This window comes from Apodemus sylvaticus, chromosome 6 (assembly GCF_947179515.1).
Source record: "Apodemus sylvaticus chromosome 6, mApoSyl1.1, whole genome shotgun sequence".
NCBI classification, from domain to species: Eukaryota; Metazoa; Chordata; class Mammalia; order Rodentia; family Muridae; genus Apodemus; species Apodemus sylvaticus.
In genome coordinates, this window is record NC_067477.1 from 138,998,447 (window position 1) to 139,017,117 (window position 18,671).

Genomic DNA, 18,671 nt, shown 5'->3' on the forward strand with positions numbered 1-18,671 from the left:
TCATCTCTCTAAAAATAAATCTAAGTGGTTTCATAATTTGGTTTTCTTCCTCTATTGATTGTGTGTGTGCGTGTGTGTGTGTGTGTGTGTGTGTGTGTGTTTAATACTGTCAAAAAGTACAGTAAAACCTCACTCATTTTAACTTATTTGAATTTAATAACAACATTAAAATTTATTGGGCAGAATATTGAATCTTCTCTTGGTATGAAGATGTTATTGGGAAGGGCACTGTGAATATAGAAGATCTGAAAAGCCCAAGTTCAGATAGAAAACTAATTTCAAGGATTCAGAAGAAGGTAATGCCAGAACTTGAAGATCACCTTTCATCTCCATTCGATGAAGTAAACATGTAAGCCCATCCTTTCACATTGCTCCCGCAGCGTATAATAATTTGAGGTTTTTAAATCAAATAAAAATTTAAAATGCTCAACTTCTAAAATTCTACAATTCAATGTTTTCTTTGATTTTTTTCACTCTGTAAATCCTCTGGACTCGTGAGGTTTTACTATGGCAACCCTATGGATGGTACCTTTAATCAGGAAAGCATTATCAGGCTGTAAAGGAGCCTGTGTCCTTGTTGTTCTCATGGCTGTTTGCTGAGGGCCGCAGACTTTGGGCATTGAAGGGTTGTGGATTGCTGAGTGACAGCAAAATATCCCACATATTACTTTAGAGCAGAAGAGATGGAGGACCACAAAGATGACTATCAAAGGAGAAGCCCATGGAGGAAGTAGGAGGAAGTATGAATTGGATTTTACATATTCATGTTATCTTATCTAACACATATAGACATTTGCTTTTGCAAGGGTATCATCTATGACCCATTAAAGCATCAGAAAATATAACAGGAGAAAAATTCAGCTTGAGGCATGTTAAATTCTTTTCTGATTTGACTTTCAAAATTAAAAACTTAATTCAAAGTTTCAAATTTCATCTCACTGATAGGGCTTCCCCAAAGCCTTGTTGGTAGGAATCACAAAACACTAAAATATGAGGAACATAAAAAAGTGATGCCCACCAAAGCATTACTCAATTGTTTTATCTTTCCAGAACAAACAGGCTAGTCGATAAACATTTGCAGGCAAAACTGAACAAAAAGTGAGAAGTGTTAGCTGAATTGCGGAAGGCATGTTGTTACCTAGATTGACCGTGAGTTTCACACGCCCTGCATCTAGTTCCAGTCGAAGGGTATCTGCAGAGTCTCTAGACGTGGTAGCCATCAGAATACCATATGCCCGCTGGGATCTGAACCGTAAGGACACATCCTCGGCCTCAGTGTGCATCACCACTGGGAGCTGAATTTTCATGAACATACTCCCATCATAGCTCAAAACCGTTGCCTCTGTGGAAGGAAATAGATATAGTTCAGTTTGCCTTAGTGTAGGGCACACACACTTGGGAAAGAGGAGACTGCTGAGTTTTCTTTTCAGAACACCAATGGCAAAACTCATGTCATCTGATTCAGAAATAAGATTTTTGTTTTGTAATGGCAAGGTACATGCTAGCAAAGACTCCCTCATTTGTTATATAAGTATATACTAACAATCAGAAAACCCCTCTACCTATGGCATATGCCATAGGATTGACTACATGGAGCTGAAAATGTTTTATAGGTATAAATTCTCTTGCACAGCATGGGATATGTTGTTTTGAATAACAACAGAGTAAACATGATTGGAAAATCTGCAATAATGTATGTATTCATGGACAGTGAGAACTCTAACTCTCCTACCAGGTTAGTTTAGTCTTGTGGCTCTGATTAATTCTGCATGAGCAAACATTGAAGAGGATGTTGCTGGAAGATCTAATGCCAGGGATGTCTGGAAAAATCCCTTGGAACAGAACCTACTCTCAATATTTTTTTCACATAACCTACTCTAAAATTGAAATATTACTAAAATGTAGAAATCATCCTCTCTGTCAAAGGTAATATTTTAAAGAAGGAAATAAAAATCAATAACATATCACCCAAAAAGCACTGAGATTTCTACTGTGTTATTGTGTTTAATGAGAAAAGCTTTTTAAGATACCTTAAACCATAATCTTATTTTAACCTTCTTTGCAAGTAAGAAAGAATTTAAAACATCATCTATAAGAACAAACCTCATGTCCTAAATATTGAAATACCAGCAAAGCATCTGTAGCTTTATACACGAAATATGGGTGTAGCCAGGAATAGGATTTGTATCTGTGTGGGTATGTGTCTAAAATAAGCTACATGGAAATCACAACACTATACTAAAGACATGAAGGTATCAATAGCAAAAACTGCTTCTACCAGACTGCTTAAGAAATGGCACTCTCAGTGCTCAACAACGTATGGTGGTGGGACACTGAGAAACAAGTCTGAGTCATGTTGCTTTCTTGTTGTTTCTGGTAATTAAAATGCCATTTAATAAAAAGAAAAACTACCTGGAATGTAAAAAAACATAAGAGAGAGACTTCATCTCCTCCATTATTTACATAGCATAACCATTGGTGTTACCACTACACAGCATATCATTACAACTGTGACTACTCATAATATGATTCTTTTCTGGTTTGGCTTTCAAAGTTTTTCTCTCAGAAAGTCAGGACAGTCAGAAAGTTTTCTAAGAGTCTTATTGTTTGTTTCCATTCAAGGCTAGAATGGGTAACTTGAATCTCTAAGTATTATACATTGTTTCCAGGACTCCCTATGCCATATTCTGATCTTTTCCATCCAGCCCTGGATTAATGGATCTTCAGCAACTCATGAGCTCTCCTGTAGACATTTCCTCATCTCTTGCCTATTTGACATCTCTACTTAAAATGGAATTAGACTCTCACTTTTTTAAAGATGTATTTATTATACGTAGGTACACTGTAGCTGTCATCAGACATCCCAGGGAGTCAGATCTTGTTATGGGTGGTTGAGAGCCACCATATGGTTGCTGGGAATTTAACTCAGGACCTTTGGAAGAGCAGTCAGTGCTGTTGAGCCACCTCTCCAGCCCCAGAATCTCACTCTTAATTTATCTCTTCTAAATGATGACTTTCAAAACATGCCCCTCCTCTCATTTCCATCTCAGTAAGTGATATTTACATTATTATCCAAAACAACCCTGTGGTCTTCTCTCTTACTTTTTCTGCCATGTGCAGTCAATGTTCACATTTATAGACTGTAGTGTTAGATCTACAATCTGTGCCTTTGTTGATTGCTTTTTACCCTTATAGCTAAACTATATCAGTCTCCATTCTCATCTTACCTAGAGAGCTAAATAGTTACCTATGTGGTATATCTGTGCCTGCTCTTTCTTTCTGCATACAGAAGCCAAGTTATATATAGCAGGAACCCATTCTATTTGATCATTCTTAGGGTTAAAACACGTCTCTACTTTTCTATTATAGCTAGAATCTCTCTACTCTCAACTTTTACCGTAATTGCCTCCAGTAGTTTGTTCCGTGCATGCCAAGTCCATCTATTATTGAAACCTTTGCACTGACAAATGCCTGTGTATGGAAACTTCTTAACTTCTACACTTACTTTCAGAAGTCTCAATTTTGGTGAACTATTCTTCTGGATAATACATCTCCCTTCTCAGAACCATTACCTCTCTTGTTTTCAATTGTAACTTCTCATTTTTTTGGATGGTGTCCTTTGCCACTGCTCTTTTGAAAATGCCTGAAGAAAGCATGTCACTCACCACTCAGGTACCATAGAGCTCATAGAGTTCATAAATATATTATGAACTACAAGCCAGACAAAGCCAAGACCCCACAAATGCTTCTTGAATTAGCAAGTGCTATATACACTGAAGGCACCTGAAAAACATTTTTGGCGTGTGGATACAAAACTTGTATAAGCACTCCCCAGAGCTATAAAGCATGTATCATGTCTACTACCATAACAAGCAAGTTTTGTAATGTCTGACAAAAAAATTCAGTCTAACTTGAAGGTGAAACTATAAAATGGGTTTATTTATCCTGCTACACTTGTTGTTATTCATAGATCTAATAGCTGAGAATGTAAATGTATTATTTTATTTTCTGTCTTCAAATTTTCAAATTGAATAAGAAGTTTCTCCATGGAACAGTGCTGTAAAACACAGAAGTTAATGTGGATAACTAGGCAGTAGCTTTCTGAGAAACAATTAAAGCATGGCTATGAGGTCACGGTGAACTCTAACGTGTTTTGGTATAACTTTAAGAGAGATATGATACTTACGTTTTCCTTTTCTAACCTTTAGTCAGTCATGCAAACCAACAAATAATTCAATAAAAGTAATAAATCCATTATAGATTGCTTTACTACTTTGCTATTATATAGAAAAAAGGATTAAACTATCATTAGTTTATTTGGGTTAATTAATATGCATAACTACCATATTACATAATAATATTTTAAATAACTTCACTTTTATTTATAAATAGCTCAATTTGAGCACTAAGTTGAGAACTCATCTCTTTAGAAATATGCAGTCAACAATTAGTCATAAATATATTATGAACTACAATCCAGAGTAAGGAAAAATCCATCTCCTTTGCTTTTACCATTCTCCAAAAAGCTTCAGGAATGGCACATTAGTAAAGTAATAAAAGTCAAGTACCCTCGTATACCATTTCAAATAAGTCTCAATGCAAAGATAACTTGTTGATAAACAACTGAAAACACAAGCCATTCCTCGTAATTAGAGTTGATGTTTAATTAGGCAAGAAATGGAAAATATACAAGGTTGGAGTGTAGAACTGCCACATAAATGTGAGACAGCATTCTGACATTTGAAGGTTATATTCAGCAGCACCTTTTAACATTTGCAAAAATTATTTGATCATTTGGAACATCAAAAAGGAGTCCTTTAGAAGGATAATCCCAAGACATTGCTTCCCAGCAGGGAAGAAAAACAGTTAAACTTTGTCTTCTCTGTCTCCTTCTCGCTTGTCATTATATTTGATAAATATCCTTTCTGCATTATTCCTGGTTTCAGCCTAAAGTGTCCACCTGTGCTGTTTTGCTGAAAAGCAGTCACATATTGTAATCAACTATGAAAATCAGACAGGGAGCCAAATTATATTGCTCTGACATCTGTCCCTCCATCTGTTAGAATGTTTACAGACAAGTGTGAAGTGGACCTCTGGTCGCACCAAAGCTCTTATTTCATATTATCTCTGAGAATAATTTTATGTGATCTAACCTTCAAAACTCATTGCATTAAAAAGACATAAAGAAAATGCAACATTTAATATCTATGCACGACAGCATTTCTGCATTAGTCTTTCTTAAAGAATAAATATGTGTAGAATAAAAGACTATCTTCTTCTCTGATATCTTCATGGATATTTGTCTGGTGTGTTCTTTCATAGGTGGGATTGAGCACAATGGCAGGGACACTCTATGATGCAGCATGCAAAAACTGAGCCAAGTTCTAACAATTTATTTTTCATGTTAAAACAGACACTTCATGATTGCCTTTTTAAAAATATAACACTTTAATTAAACTTTATTAATTGAATATATTCTTTAGTTACATTTCATATGTTATACCATTTCCCAGTTTCATCCATTCCTGAAAACCTACCATCCATTCTCCCATCCCATGCCTCCAAGAATATGCCCTTCCACCTAACCCACTTCCACAATCCCTAACTCAATTTCTGCACGCTTGGATTGGGCACCTATCTAGCCTTCATAGGACCAAGGGCATCTCCTCCCACTGATGCCTGACAAGGCATTCTTCTGTCACACTTTTGACTGTAACCCTTGGTGGATGGCTAAGTCCCTAGGAGCCCTGGGGCATCTGGTAGGCCAATATTTTCATTCTTTCCGTGAGGCTGCAAAACCCTTCAGCTCCTCCATTCCTCATCCCAACTCCTCCAATGGGGACCCTGCTCTCAGTCCAATGGTTGGCTGATAGCATATGCCTCTGTATCTATAAGGCTCTGGCAGGGCCCCTCCAGAGACAACCATAACAGGCTCCATTCTGCACACACTTCTTATCATCTGTAATAGTATCAGGGTTTGGTGACTGTTTATAGAATGAATCCCTAGGTAGGACGGTCTCTGCATGGCCTTTCCTTCAGTCTCTGCTCCACACTTTGTCTCCAAAATTGCTTCTATGAGTATTTTGCTCCCATTCTCAGAAAAACCAAAGCACCTCCACTTCCATCTTCCTTCTTGAGCTTCCTGTGGTCTGTGACTTGTAACTTGTTAATTTTGAGCTTTTGGCCTAATATCCACTTATCAGAGAGCACATAGCATGTGAGTTGTTTTGTGATTGTCATTCAGGATGACACTTTCTAGTTCCATCCATTTGCCTAAGAATTTCATGAATTCATTGCTTTAATAGCAGAATAGTACTCCACTGTGAATATATACCACATTTTCTGTATCCATTTCTCTGTTGAAGGACATCTGGGTTGTTTCCAGCTTCTGGCTATTATAAATAAGGCCACTATGAACATAGTGGAGCATGTGTCCTTATTACATGTTGGAACATCACCCAGAGTCCTCAGGTAGTACTATGTCTAGCTTTCTGAGGAACTGCCAAACTGATTTCCAGAGTGGTTTTAACCAGCGTGCAATCCCACCAGCAATGGACAAGTATTCCAATTTGCATTTTTCTGCATACCAACATCCAGTTAATCCAGCACCATTTGTTAAAAACGCTGTCTATTTTGCACTGGCTGTTTTTAGGTTCTTTGTCAAATATCAAGTGACCATAGGTCTTTGGTCACTTGGTGGGTTCATTTCTGGTTCTTTAAGAATATTTCATCGATCTTCCTAACTGTCTCTGTACCAATACTATACAGTTTTTATCACTATTGCTCTGTAGTAGAGACTGAGGTCAGGAATGGAGATTCCCACATGAGATCTTTTGTTGTAAGAATAGTTTTTCCTGCTGGGTGGTGGTGGCGCACGCCTGTAATACCAGCACTCTGGGAGGCAGAAGCAGGCGTATCTCTGAGTTCGAGGTCAGCCTGGTCTACAGAGTGAGTTCCAGGACAGCCAGGGCTACACAGAGAAACCCTGTCTCGAAAAAAGCAAATCCAAAAAACCAAAAAAAAAAAAAAAAAAAAAAAAAAAAAAAAACAAGAATAGTTTTTCCTATTCTGGGATTTTTGTAATTCCAAATGAATATGAATATTGCTCTATGAAGAATTGATTTGGAATTTTAATGGGGATTGCATTGAATCTGTAGATTGATTTCACCAAGATGGCCATTTTTACTATATTAATCCTGGCATTCCATGAGTATGGTAGATCCTTCCATCTTCTGAGATCTTTTTCAATTCCTTTCTTCAGAGGCTTGAAGTTCTTGGCCATAGAGATCTTTTACTTGTTTGGTTAGAGTCAGACCAAGGCATATAATATTATTTGTGACTATTGTAAAGGATGTCGTTTCCATAATTTCTTTGCCAGCTTTTTTATTCTTTGAATAGAGGAAGGCTACCGATTTGTTTGATTTAATTTTATATCTAGGCACTTTGCTGAAGTTGTTCATTAGCTTTAGGAGTTCCCTGGTGGAATTTTGGGGGTTGGTTAAGTATATGATCATATCACCAGCAAATAGTGATATTTTGACTTCTTCCTTTTCAATTTGTGTAACTTTGACCTCCTAATTTCTCTGGCTAGGATTTCAAGTACTATATTGAATAGATAGGGAGAGAGTGGGTAGCCTTGTCTGGTCCCTGATTTTAGTGGGATTGCTTCAAGTTTCTCTCCATTTAGTTTGATATCGGCTACTCATTTGCAGTATATTGCTTTCACTATGTTTAGGTATGGTCGTTGAATTCCTGATCTCTCCAAGACTTTTATCATGAAGGGATGTTGAATTTTGTCAAAAGTTTTTTCAGCATCTAATGAAATGTCCATGTGGTTCTTTTTCTTTGAGTTTGTTTATGTACTGGATTGCATTGATGGATTTCCATATATTGAACCATCTCTGGATCCCTGAAGTAAAGCCTACTTGATCATTAATATTTTGATGCATTCTTGGATTCAGCTGAACAGAATTTTGTTAAGTATTTTTGCATCAATGATCATAAGGGAAATTGGTCTAAAGTTTTCTTTCCTTGTTTGGTTTAGATATAAGCATTATTTTCAGTTCATAGAATGAATTGGGCAGTGTTTCTTGTATTTCTATTTTGTGGAATAATTTGAAGACTATCAGTATTCGGCCTTCTTTGAAGATCTGATAGAATTCCACACTAAATCCATCTGGTCCTCGCTCTTTTTGTTGTTGTTGTATTTGTATTTGTATTTGTTGTAGATGTTGTTGTTGTTGCTGTTGGTAGTCTCTTAAAAATTGCTTCTATTTCCTCAGGACTTATGGGACTTTTAGATGTTTTATCTGATCCTTTTTTAATGTTGGCATCTGTCAGGTATCTACAAAATTCTCCATTTTTCCAGATTTTCAAATTTTGTGGACTACAAACTCTTGTAATAGAATCTGATGAGTTTTTGAATTTCCACAGTTTCTTTTGTTATGTCACCCTTTTCATTTCTGATTTTATTTATTTGGGTAGTATCTCTGTACCCTCTGGTTAGCCTGGCTAAGGATTTACCTATTTTGTTAATTTTCTCAAAGAACCACCTACTGTTTTTGTTGATTCCTTATATGATTCTTTTTGTTTCTATTTGGTTGATTTCACCTCTGAGTTTATTTCCTGCTGTCTATCCCCTTGGGTGTATTTGCTTCTTTTTGTTCTAGTGCTTTCAGGTGTTTTGTCAAGCTGCTAGTGTAAGCTCTTTCTACTTTCCCTTTGGAGGCACTTAGAGCTATGAGTTTTCCTCTTAGCACTGCTTTCCTTGTGTCCCATAAGCTTGGTATGATATGTCTTCATTTTCATTAAATTCTAAACAGTCTTTATTTCTTTATTTCTTCCTTGGCCAAGATATCATTGAATAGAGCATTGCTCAACCTCATGTGTATTTGTGTTTTCCATTGTTTGTGCTTGAACTTAAGACCAGCCCTAGGTCATGGTGATCTGATAAGGTGCATGGAATTATTTTAATATTCCTGTATCTGTTAAGGCCTGTTTTGTGACTAATTTTATGTTCAGTTTTGGAGAAGGTACCATGAGGTGCTGAGAAGAAAGTATATTCTTTTGCTTTAGGATGGAATGTTCTATAAATATCTATTAGAACCATTTGGTCCATAACTTCTGTTAGTTTCACTGTGTCTGTTTAGTTTCTCTTTCAGTGATTTATCCATTGTTGAGAGTGGGGTATTGATGTCTCACACTATTATTGTGTAGGATGCAATGTGTGCTTCGAGCTTTAGTAAAGTTTCATTTATGAATGTGGGTGCCCTTACATTTGGAGCATACGTGTTCGGAATTGAGAGTTGATCTTGGTAGATTTTTCATTTGACCACTATGAAGTGTCTCTCCTTATCTTTTTTGACACCTTTTGGCTGAAAGTTGAATTTATCGATACAAGAATGGCCACTCCAACTTGTTTCTTGTGACCATTTGCTTGGAAATTGTTTTCCAACCTTTGATTCTGAGGTATCTTTGTCAGTGAGGTGGGTTTCTTGTATGAGGCAAAATGTTGGTTCCTGTTTATATATCCAGTTTGTTAGTCTATGTCTTTTTATTGGGAAATTAAGACCATTAATGTTAAGAGATATTGCAGAAAAGTGATTGTTGCTTCCTGTTACTTTTGTTGTTAAAGGTGGAATTCAGTTTGTGTTGCTATCTTCTTTTGGCTTTGTTGAAAGAAGATTACTTTATTGCTATTTCTAGGGTATAGTTTCCTGCCTTGTGTTCATATTTTCCATCCATTATCCTTTGTTGAGCTGGATTTGTGGGAAGATATTGTGAAAATTTGTTTTTGTCATGGAATGTCTTGTTTTCTCAATCTATAGTAACTGATATTGTTTCTGGGTATAATAGCCTGGGCTGACATCTATTTTCTCTTAGGTTTGGTTGTATGACATCTGCCCAGGATTGTCTAGCTTTCATATTTTCTGGTGAGAAGTCTGGTGTAATTCTGATAGGTCTACCTTTGTATGTTACTTGACCTTTTCCCCTTATTGTTTTTAATATTCTTTGTTCGTTTTGTCCATTTGTTGTTTTGATTATGTGCTAAGAGGACTTCCTGTTGTGGTTCAGTCTGTTTGGAGTTCTATAGGCTTCTTGTATTTTCATGGGCATCTCTTTCTTTAGGTGAGTGAAGTCTTTTTCTATCATTTTGTTGAAGATATTTACTGGTCCTCTATGTTGTAAATCTTCACTCCCTTCCCCTTCTATACTTATAATCCTTTGGTTTGGTGTTCTCATTGTGCCCTGGATTTCCTGGATATTTTGGGTTACAAATTTTTTGCATTTTGCATTTTCTTTGACTTCTGAGTCAATCGTTTTCTATGGTACCTTCAGCACCTGCAATACTTTCTTATATCTCTTATACTCTGTTGTTGATGCTTGCATCTATGACTCCTGATTTCTTTCCAAGTTCTTCTATCTCCAGAGTTGTCTCCCTTTGTGATTTCTTTGTTGTTTCTACTTCCATTTTTATATCAGTTCTGTCACTTGCTTGTGTTTTCCATAAATTCTTTAAGGGATTTTTGTGTTTACTCTTTAAGGGGTTCTACCTCTTGACCCATGTTCTCTTATATTTCTTTAAGGGATTTTTATGTTTCTTCTTTAAGGATTTCTACCTGTTGACCCATGTTCTCCTGTATTTGTTTAAGGAAGTTATTTATGTCCTCCTTGAAGCTCTTTCTCAGCATCATGCCCTACGTGTGACTGGCTCTCAAATGCCCTGAGTGCTGTTGGTTCTATAGGAAGGATCAGGAGATTGTGTCTTCACTGTAAAGATTCTGCCACAGCTGAAAGGGCAGGCAGCATGGTGGAAGTGGCTACAATGTACTTTTTATTTCATGAATTGTCAGTCAACTTTCATGATTAACAACCTATTTTAACATGAATATATCTGGAGAGTATAGAGAGTTAAACATTTTCTCTGGAATTTGAAACTCAGAGTTCCAGAGATGATGTTGTGTTTGCTGCACTAGGGCACAGCTGAGAACTGGACAGAAGCCACATTATACTGTGGTATTAAGTCTGGCAACCATCTTAAGTCACTCTTGTCCTCAGGAAAGTCACATTGATGTGGGTAAAACATCAATGTAGAGGAGAAAAATGTTCTTGCAATATGCTCTTGTAGTCCAGAACAAGAATAATATGATACTATTATTTTATTATCAAGAAAGTACTAACATAGGGACAAAGAGATCTAAAGAAATGTCCAGCTAAACACAAATTAAAAATTATGTTAAATCCTAGAGATGATGTTTGCTATTACCCTTTTATTTGAGATCTGTATAGGATTTTCATCTCTATTTCCAGTTACTGGAGTATTTAAATAGTCCCTTTCTCCTCTTCTGACTCAGAAAGCCCTATAGTTTCTATTTCTACTTCACCATATGTAATAGCAGAATATTGCCACAGGGTGGTACACCATGCATATTTAACTGGCCACTTTTGTAATTCATTTGGCAGTGGAGCTACACAGTTTCTCTAGCTGCACATAACCAACAGGCATCAGAAAAATCAGCATCCTTTTGAGTGATTAAAATTGAAACCAAACTTTAATTTATGCAAGTCTGCTAATCTCATATTGTGCCTAACTGTATTTTACTTTGTGAGCTATGTCATTTGTTCCTCTTTCTTGGCAGTTTTTCAAATCAAAATAAATAACCTAATTAGTTAGAAGAAGGCAAAGAGGAATTTATAAAGAGTATACTCATACAAGCTAAAGGATGCCGGATTAACTAATCTCTAATACCAATTCACAGGAATTGCAGTAGTCCCATAAGGAGGATGACTATGTTTACATGGCGTCAAGCAGTCTATTGGCCTGTCCAATTTTATTTCTGACATAATATTTATAGCATTTTGGTACATAGATTAATGTATAATTATGTTACTTTGTTAATATTTATTAGTGTTGACAGTTTTGCTGACAAGCCAATGCATTTCTTTAAGATTAAAAAAAGAATCACTTTTTATAAATGCCTACTTCTTCCTTTAAAACTTTTCAGCCAAATTAGAACTATTTTACGATTCAAGAAAACCAAGTGACTATGCATGGCTTTATGAGAAGTATGTGGTACTGGTTAGGTTGAGTACCTCAAGGACAGATGTTATTTGTACCATGAGAGGATGATGAAGCACCTCATCGATTTTTTTTTCAGATTGATTTTTAGTTTTATTGTAGAAAATAAGTGACAATGAGTGTAGTGACTATACCATTTATTTAAAGTCATGGGTCAATGGATGGGCATGCTTGATAGCATTTGTTCTTCTGTGAGTGAGATCTTTATAGACTTGCTGTTAACATCATCCTCATTCTGTTTTCAACACTCATTCCTCTCCTTGCAAAAAGAGAGGATGAGAAAAACAGCAGTCCTTATATTTTTCTAAGGAGGTTGACTATACAGAGTCTGCAGAGAAACAAAATTAAGTACTACCATCATCAGTTAAAAACCGTATGAAAGAAGCATCTGTTGTGAGTTAGACATCTCAAGCACCCTTTCAGAGCAGTCAATACAAAGGGCTTTAACAAAGCCCTTTGAAAATTGCTACAGGTGCCTCAGTCACTTGTCTTCTGTTTTGGGATTTGAACTACTGGTTACTTCACTAGAAGTTGTTATGTTGCAGTTCAGGCTTGAGATATAAATTTAGTAAACCTTTCTTGCAGGAGACCATTTGTTAGAATTTGGAAAACCTACCTCTCTCACAGGACCTGCCGAGATATCCTGTTCCAGAGCAGTCACAGACATATCTGTTCCAGCCATCCCTGCACATGCCATTGTTTTTGCAAGGATTGCTAAGGCACGGTTTTGCTGTCTCCCTTGAGCAGGACGGCTTCACTCCTGCAGTACTCTGAATTTCCGCCATCTGCCTGATGTCTTTGCTTTGGCCGTCAATGAATAGATCCCGGATGCAGCCTACATAGCCGTAGTTGAGCAGAGCAGTCCACACTTCTGTGGGGAAGACCAGGCCAGCCTTATTTTCTGGCAAGCCACCCAGATACAGCTCATCATCTAAGTCCAGGATCTCACTCTCACCAGGAGCTGTGTAGGGAGTGCGGAGTGTGTTGACAGAAATGGTACCTGTTAAAAGACAAAAGAATATGAAGTTGTTTATGCATACAGTGTAATATGGTTCTTTCTATTTCTCTCTCTTCAGTAGATTGTCCTAAGACCAGACATTTCTATTTTTATACTTTCTTGTCTTTATTTTAAACTAAAATATAATTACAACATTTTCCCATTCTCTTTCCTCCCTTAAAACCCAACCATATACTCCTCCTTGCCCTGTTTCAAAATCATGGCATTTTAGAAATTTACAAATTTTTGTTATGCCCAGATATGTATAGTCATTTCTTATTCATTTTTATTTCAATGTTTGAGACTTCCAAGTAAAATGAAGTCATCTATGGGATTATATAACTTTAGAAATAAACAAATTACAATTAATGTGATCCTATTTGATTCCATAAAAACTACAGCATACACACAACTAATACTGTGTCAACTTTAAACAACTCAAATTTAAATAAATCATATAATAAAGAAGTGTACATTTTCTAGAATGAAACAGGACTCTGTTTTCTGAGAGTTTGCTTTTAGATTTACTATTCAGTATATGTATTTGTATGAATTTGTGAGCCAAGAAAAGACTAATTCATTTTTATCTTTAATTGATTTAATTACTCTGCTTGGATGTAGTAGTTTTAATGATTGCCAAATGAAACTTTTTATAGTGCATAAATATACAGATTCTTTTCTGTGGTTTAAACTTCCTTATACATATGCACATATAATAGAAGTCTGTCCTGTGTGCTTAAGAAAACACAACAGAGTCTGGATTATAATAAAGAACCACAGGAATGTTCAGATTACATTTGGTGAAAGATTAAAGAAAAACCACTTAATTCTATTAAACCAAATCACTTCTAAAAATCTATTTTCCTTTTCCTCACTTTAAAATTCTATCCATTTATAATTATACATGATTCCAAGACTCAAGTATTAAATGAACAGTTACTCATTCATATAGAAATACTTGAGAATTATAAAAAAATATGGAATCCTTACAAATGACGGCAAGCACATCTCTGATAAAAGTTTAAACATATACTGTCAGACCACAAAAATTCCTATCAGTAATTTATCATCCAGAAAGTATTTTTATTTATATGATACAAAGTATATTCACAAAACACTGCATGAAGGACTCATTACTTCTAAATTTGTAGTTTTGATTTAAATTATAATGTGAGGAGAGAGACAGAGAGGAAGAGACTGGGACAGGGACAAAGGCAGGAGGGTGAAAAATAGCTAGTACCTGTACACTTCTTTGGAGCCCTCAAACTCAGGGAGGGAGTGCAAGTACAACCGTATAGTACACTGGCTTATAAAGAAACCCAAAACCCAGGAAAAACATGCATCTAGCTATGAAGAGGCTAAGAAGAGGCTGATGGATCTCTGTGCCTAGGAATATTTTAAATCCTGGCAGCAGGAACCATCTTGAGCTGAGCCTCATAAAGGAATTGTCTTTCTGATGGAGAAGGGCATGTGAACCACTAAAAGAAACTGCCCAGGTGTCCAAGTCATTATGGGGACATTTGTATCTCTAGACTTTCATAGAAAGTAGTGAAAAATGGACATTGCTATTTTGGTTTTCCCAAGAAAGGTAAATGGTAGGGATTTTTGATGGAAGCTGTTTTAAAAGAGAAAAAGGCAAAGTGCTACTTTATATACTTCTCATTTGTGGCAATGTTTAGAAGAAAATTCTGAGAAGCACATCAGATCTATAAAAATATTTTTAAAATATAATAAAAAAATTTTAGAAAATGAGGTGCATAATACTGAGGTGAGTGGACTCACACCTAAGAGAATGATCACTATATCCATTTTTTCCTATATTCTTTGTTTACATTCCAAATGATTTCCCCTTTCCTGGATTCCCGCTCCCCATATGTCCCATAAACCTTCTTCTCTCCATCCATTCTCCAATCACCTCCCTCCTTTTTCTCTGTCCTTATATCCCCTCCAATGCTAGATCAATCCTTTCCAGGATCAGGACCCTCTCCATACTTCTTCATGGGAGTCATTTGTTATGCGATTTGTGCCTTGGGTATTCAGGGCTTCTGGGCTAATTAATATCCACTTATCAGAGATTGCATTCCATGTGTATTCTTTTGTGATTGGGTTACCTCACTTAGGATGATTTTTTCCAGATCAAACCATTTGCCTGAAAATTTTGTGAATTCATTGTTTCTAATTGCTGAGTAGTATTCCATTGTATAAATATACCACATTTTCTGTATCCATTCCTCCTTTGAGGGGCATCTGGGTTCTTTCCAGCTTCTGGCTATTATAAATAAGGCTGCTATGAACATAATGGAGCATGTGTCTTTATTGCATGCCGGGGAATCCTTTTGGTATATGCCCAGGAGAGGTATAGCAGGGTCCTCCAGAAGTGTCATGTCCAGTTTTATGAGGAACTGCCAGACTGATTCCAGAGTGGTTGTACCATCTTATAGCCCTACCAGCAGTGGAGGAGTGTTCCTCTTTCTCCACATCCTCACCAACACCTGCTGTCTCCTGAGTTTTTGACCTTAGCCATTCTGACTGGTGTGAGGTGAAATCTCAGGGCTGTTGTTTTGTAACCAGTATTGTCCAAAATACCTAAGCAGCAAGTACATAGATGGACCTATCCTCTGTTGCAGTTAATGTTACTTATAAGCTGAAGAAAGTATATCTTAAGAACAATGCAAAAAAGGCAGACACAGATGGCAACAGGCTAGAGGAAGGACAACTTCAAGAAGTCTTCCTACAAACAGGATTTGATAAAAAATTATATGTATGTAACTGAGAGGGATCTATCTGACTAACACAAACTAAAAAAACAAAACAAAACAAAACAAAACAAAACAAACAAACAAAAAAAAACCAGTGCAACACTCTAAGGACAATGTAGTATTTTCTTTAGATAGCTTTTGCCCAAATTCCCTTTTTATTTAAAGAACAAGCTAATTCATCTCAGGAAGATTATAAAGCAATTGGCAAAACTAAATTGCTTTTTATCAGACTGTTACAGTTCACAAATAAGAATTACTAGACATTCCTCAAACACAGGAGTTTACTAGCTAGGGCAATGTTATACTCTCTCTGTTGCCTCCATATTATATCAAGAATGCTCACTAGATCTGGTGGTGGTGGTGGTAGTAGTGTCTGTGTGTGTGTGTGTGTGTGTGTGTGTGTGTGTGTGTGTGTGTGTGTGTCTGTGTGTGTCTGTGTGTGTCTGTGTGTGTACGTGAGAGAGACAGACAGACAGACATAGACAGAAAGAGACAGAGACACATGAAAAGAGAGACAGCAACAGAGAAAAGACAATGAATCCATATGTATTTACTTATGTGTGTTATGAATATAGTGTGTGTGTGTGTGTGTGTGTGTGTGTGTGTGTGTGGTATGCATATGTGTATAGGTATCTGTGACTGTGCATGTATATGGAGGCCAGAGTAGGACATTAGAGTACTCCTCTATAATGTTCCACCTTTTTCCTTTGTAACATGGTCTCTCACAGAAGTTGTAGCTTGCTATTTTCAGTCTGGCTAATAATCAGAAAGCTTCAGCCTCAGACCCACCCACACCTCTGGAGTAAAGCAGTACAAGGGATGACATCAATCCTGTTATATTAGTGCTGAGATTAAAAACTTCGATTCTCCCCTTCCATTCCTTCTGCCCCTTCCCCTGCCTGTCCATCCTGCTTGGGCAGAATCTTGCCAGCTCTGCCATCGTGAATACACAATTACCTGATACACCCTAGAGAAGTGGCTAGGGCATTTGAGAACCTGCTGCATGCAGAGAATTTGGAATGGGGAGAGGGCTGGGAGCATAGTGTGCCATGTCCAGGTGGAGTAGGGAGAGAGCTAACCTCCCAGGTCTGTGGAGAGGCCTGAGAGCACAGAGTTGATGCTGGGCCACAGAGCTACGTATACAAACACCACCACAGGAGAGCTGATCTCCCAGGAGCGCCTACATACCTGTGTGGACAGAGAGAATGGGAATCCCAGGAGTACAGATATACAGGCTTGCAGGACAGTTGAGCCACAGTCAGAGACAGGAAGATCACCTAACTCCAGAGATAACTAGATGGCAAAAGGCATGCACCAGAACATTAGCAACAGAAACCAACGCAACATGGCACCATCAGAACCCACTTCTCTCAAAACAGCAAATCCTGGATATCCCAAAACACCAGAAAAGTAAGAGCTGGATTTAAAACCATGACTCATGATGCTGAGAAAGGACTTTAAGAAGGACATAAATAACTTCCTTAAAGAAATACAGGAGAACATGGGTCAACAGGTAGAAGTCCTTAAAGAGGAAACACAAAAATCCCTTAAAGATATTCAGGAGAACATGGGTAAAGAGGAAACACAAAAGTCCCTTAAAAACTTTAAGGAAAACACAAACAAACAAGTGAAGGAAATGAACGAAACCATCCAGGATATAAAAATAAAAGTAAAAAGAATAAAGAAATTACAAAGGGGGACAGCTCTGGAGATAGAAGATCTTGGAACGAAATCGGGAGTCATAGATGCAAACATCAAAAACTGAATGCAAGAGAGAGAAGAAAGAAACTCAGGTGCTGAAGATACCATAGAAAGCATTGACTCAGCAGTCAAAGAAAATACAAAATGCAAAAAGCTTGTAACCCAAAATATCCAGGAAATCCAGGACACAATGAAAAGTCCAAACCTCAGGATTATAGGTATAAAAGAGAGTGAAGACTCACAACTGGAAGGGCCAGTAAATATCTTCAACAAAATTATAGAAAAAGACTTCACTCACCTAAAGAAAGAGATGCCCATGAACATACAAGAAGCCTATAGAACTCCAAGCAGACTGAACCAGAACAGGAAGTCCTCGCAGCACATAATCAAAACAATAAATGGACTAAACGAAGACAGAATATTTAAAGCAGTAAGGGAAAATGGTCAATAAAATATGAAGGCAGACCTATCAGAATTACACCAGACTTCTCACCAGACACTGTGAAAGCTATAAAATATTGGGCAGTTGTCATACAACCCTAAGAGAAAATAAATGACAGCCCAGGCTACTATATCCAGCAAAACTGTCAGTTACTATAGACTGAGAAAGCAAGATATTCCATGACAAAAAACAAACTTACACAATATCATTTCTCAAACCCAGCTCTACAAAGGATAATGGGTGGAAATTACCAATACAACAAGGGAAACTACACCATAGAAAAAGCAATAAAGTAATCTTTAAGCAAACCAAAAAGAAGATAGCCACACAAACAGAATTCCAACTTGAACAATGAAAGTAACAGGCAGCAACAATCACTTATCCTTAATTTCTCTTAACATCAATGGTCTCAATTCCCCCCCCAAAAGACATAGACTAATAGACTAGATACATAAACAGGACCCAACATTTTGCTATATACAAGAATCCCACCTCAATGACAAAGACAGTCACTACCTCAGAGTCAAAGGTTGGAAAACAATTTTCCAAGCAAATGGTCATAAGAAACAAGCTAGAGTTGCCATTCTTATATTAATAAAATTAACTTTCAACCAAAAGTTTTCAGAAAAGATAAGGAGGGACACTTCATAGTGGTCAAAAGAAAAATCTACCAAGATGAAATCTCATTTCTGA

At 36.9% G+C, this 18,671-nt stretch overlaps 1 protein-coding gene across 27 annotated transcripts in view; it reads right to left on the minus strand.

The window, feature by feature from the left end:
* Nrxn1 (neurexin 1) overlaps window positions 1-18,671 on the minus strand; it is a 1,158,653-nt gene that overhangs the window by 621,114 nt on the left and 518,868 nt on the right. For all 27 annotated transcript variants that reach the window (XM_052186621.1, XM_052186620.1, XM_052186611.1 and 24 more), the window contains 2 exons: window positions 12,696-13,079; window positions 1,139-1,342 (listed from right to left, as the gene is read on the minus strand). In XM_052186621.1, the coding sequence (XP_052042581.1) occupies window positions 1,139-1,342; window positions 12,696-13,079 (588 nt within the window). The remainder of the gene's footprint in view (window positions 1-1,138; window positions 1,343-12,695; window positions 13,080-18,671) is intronic.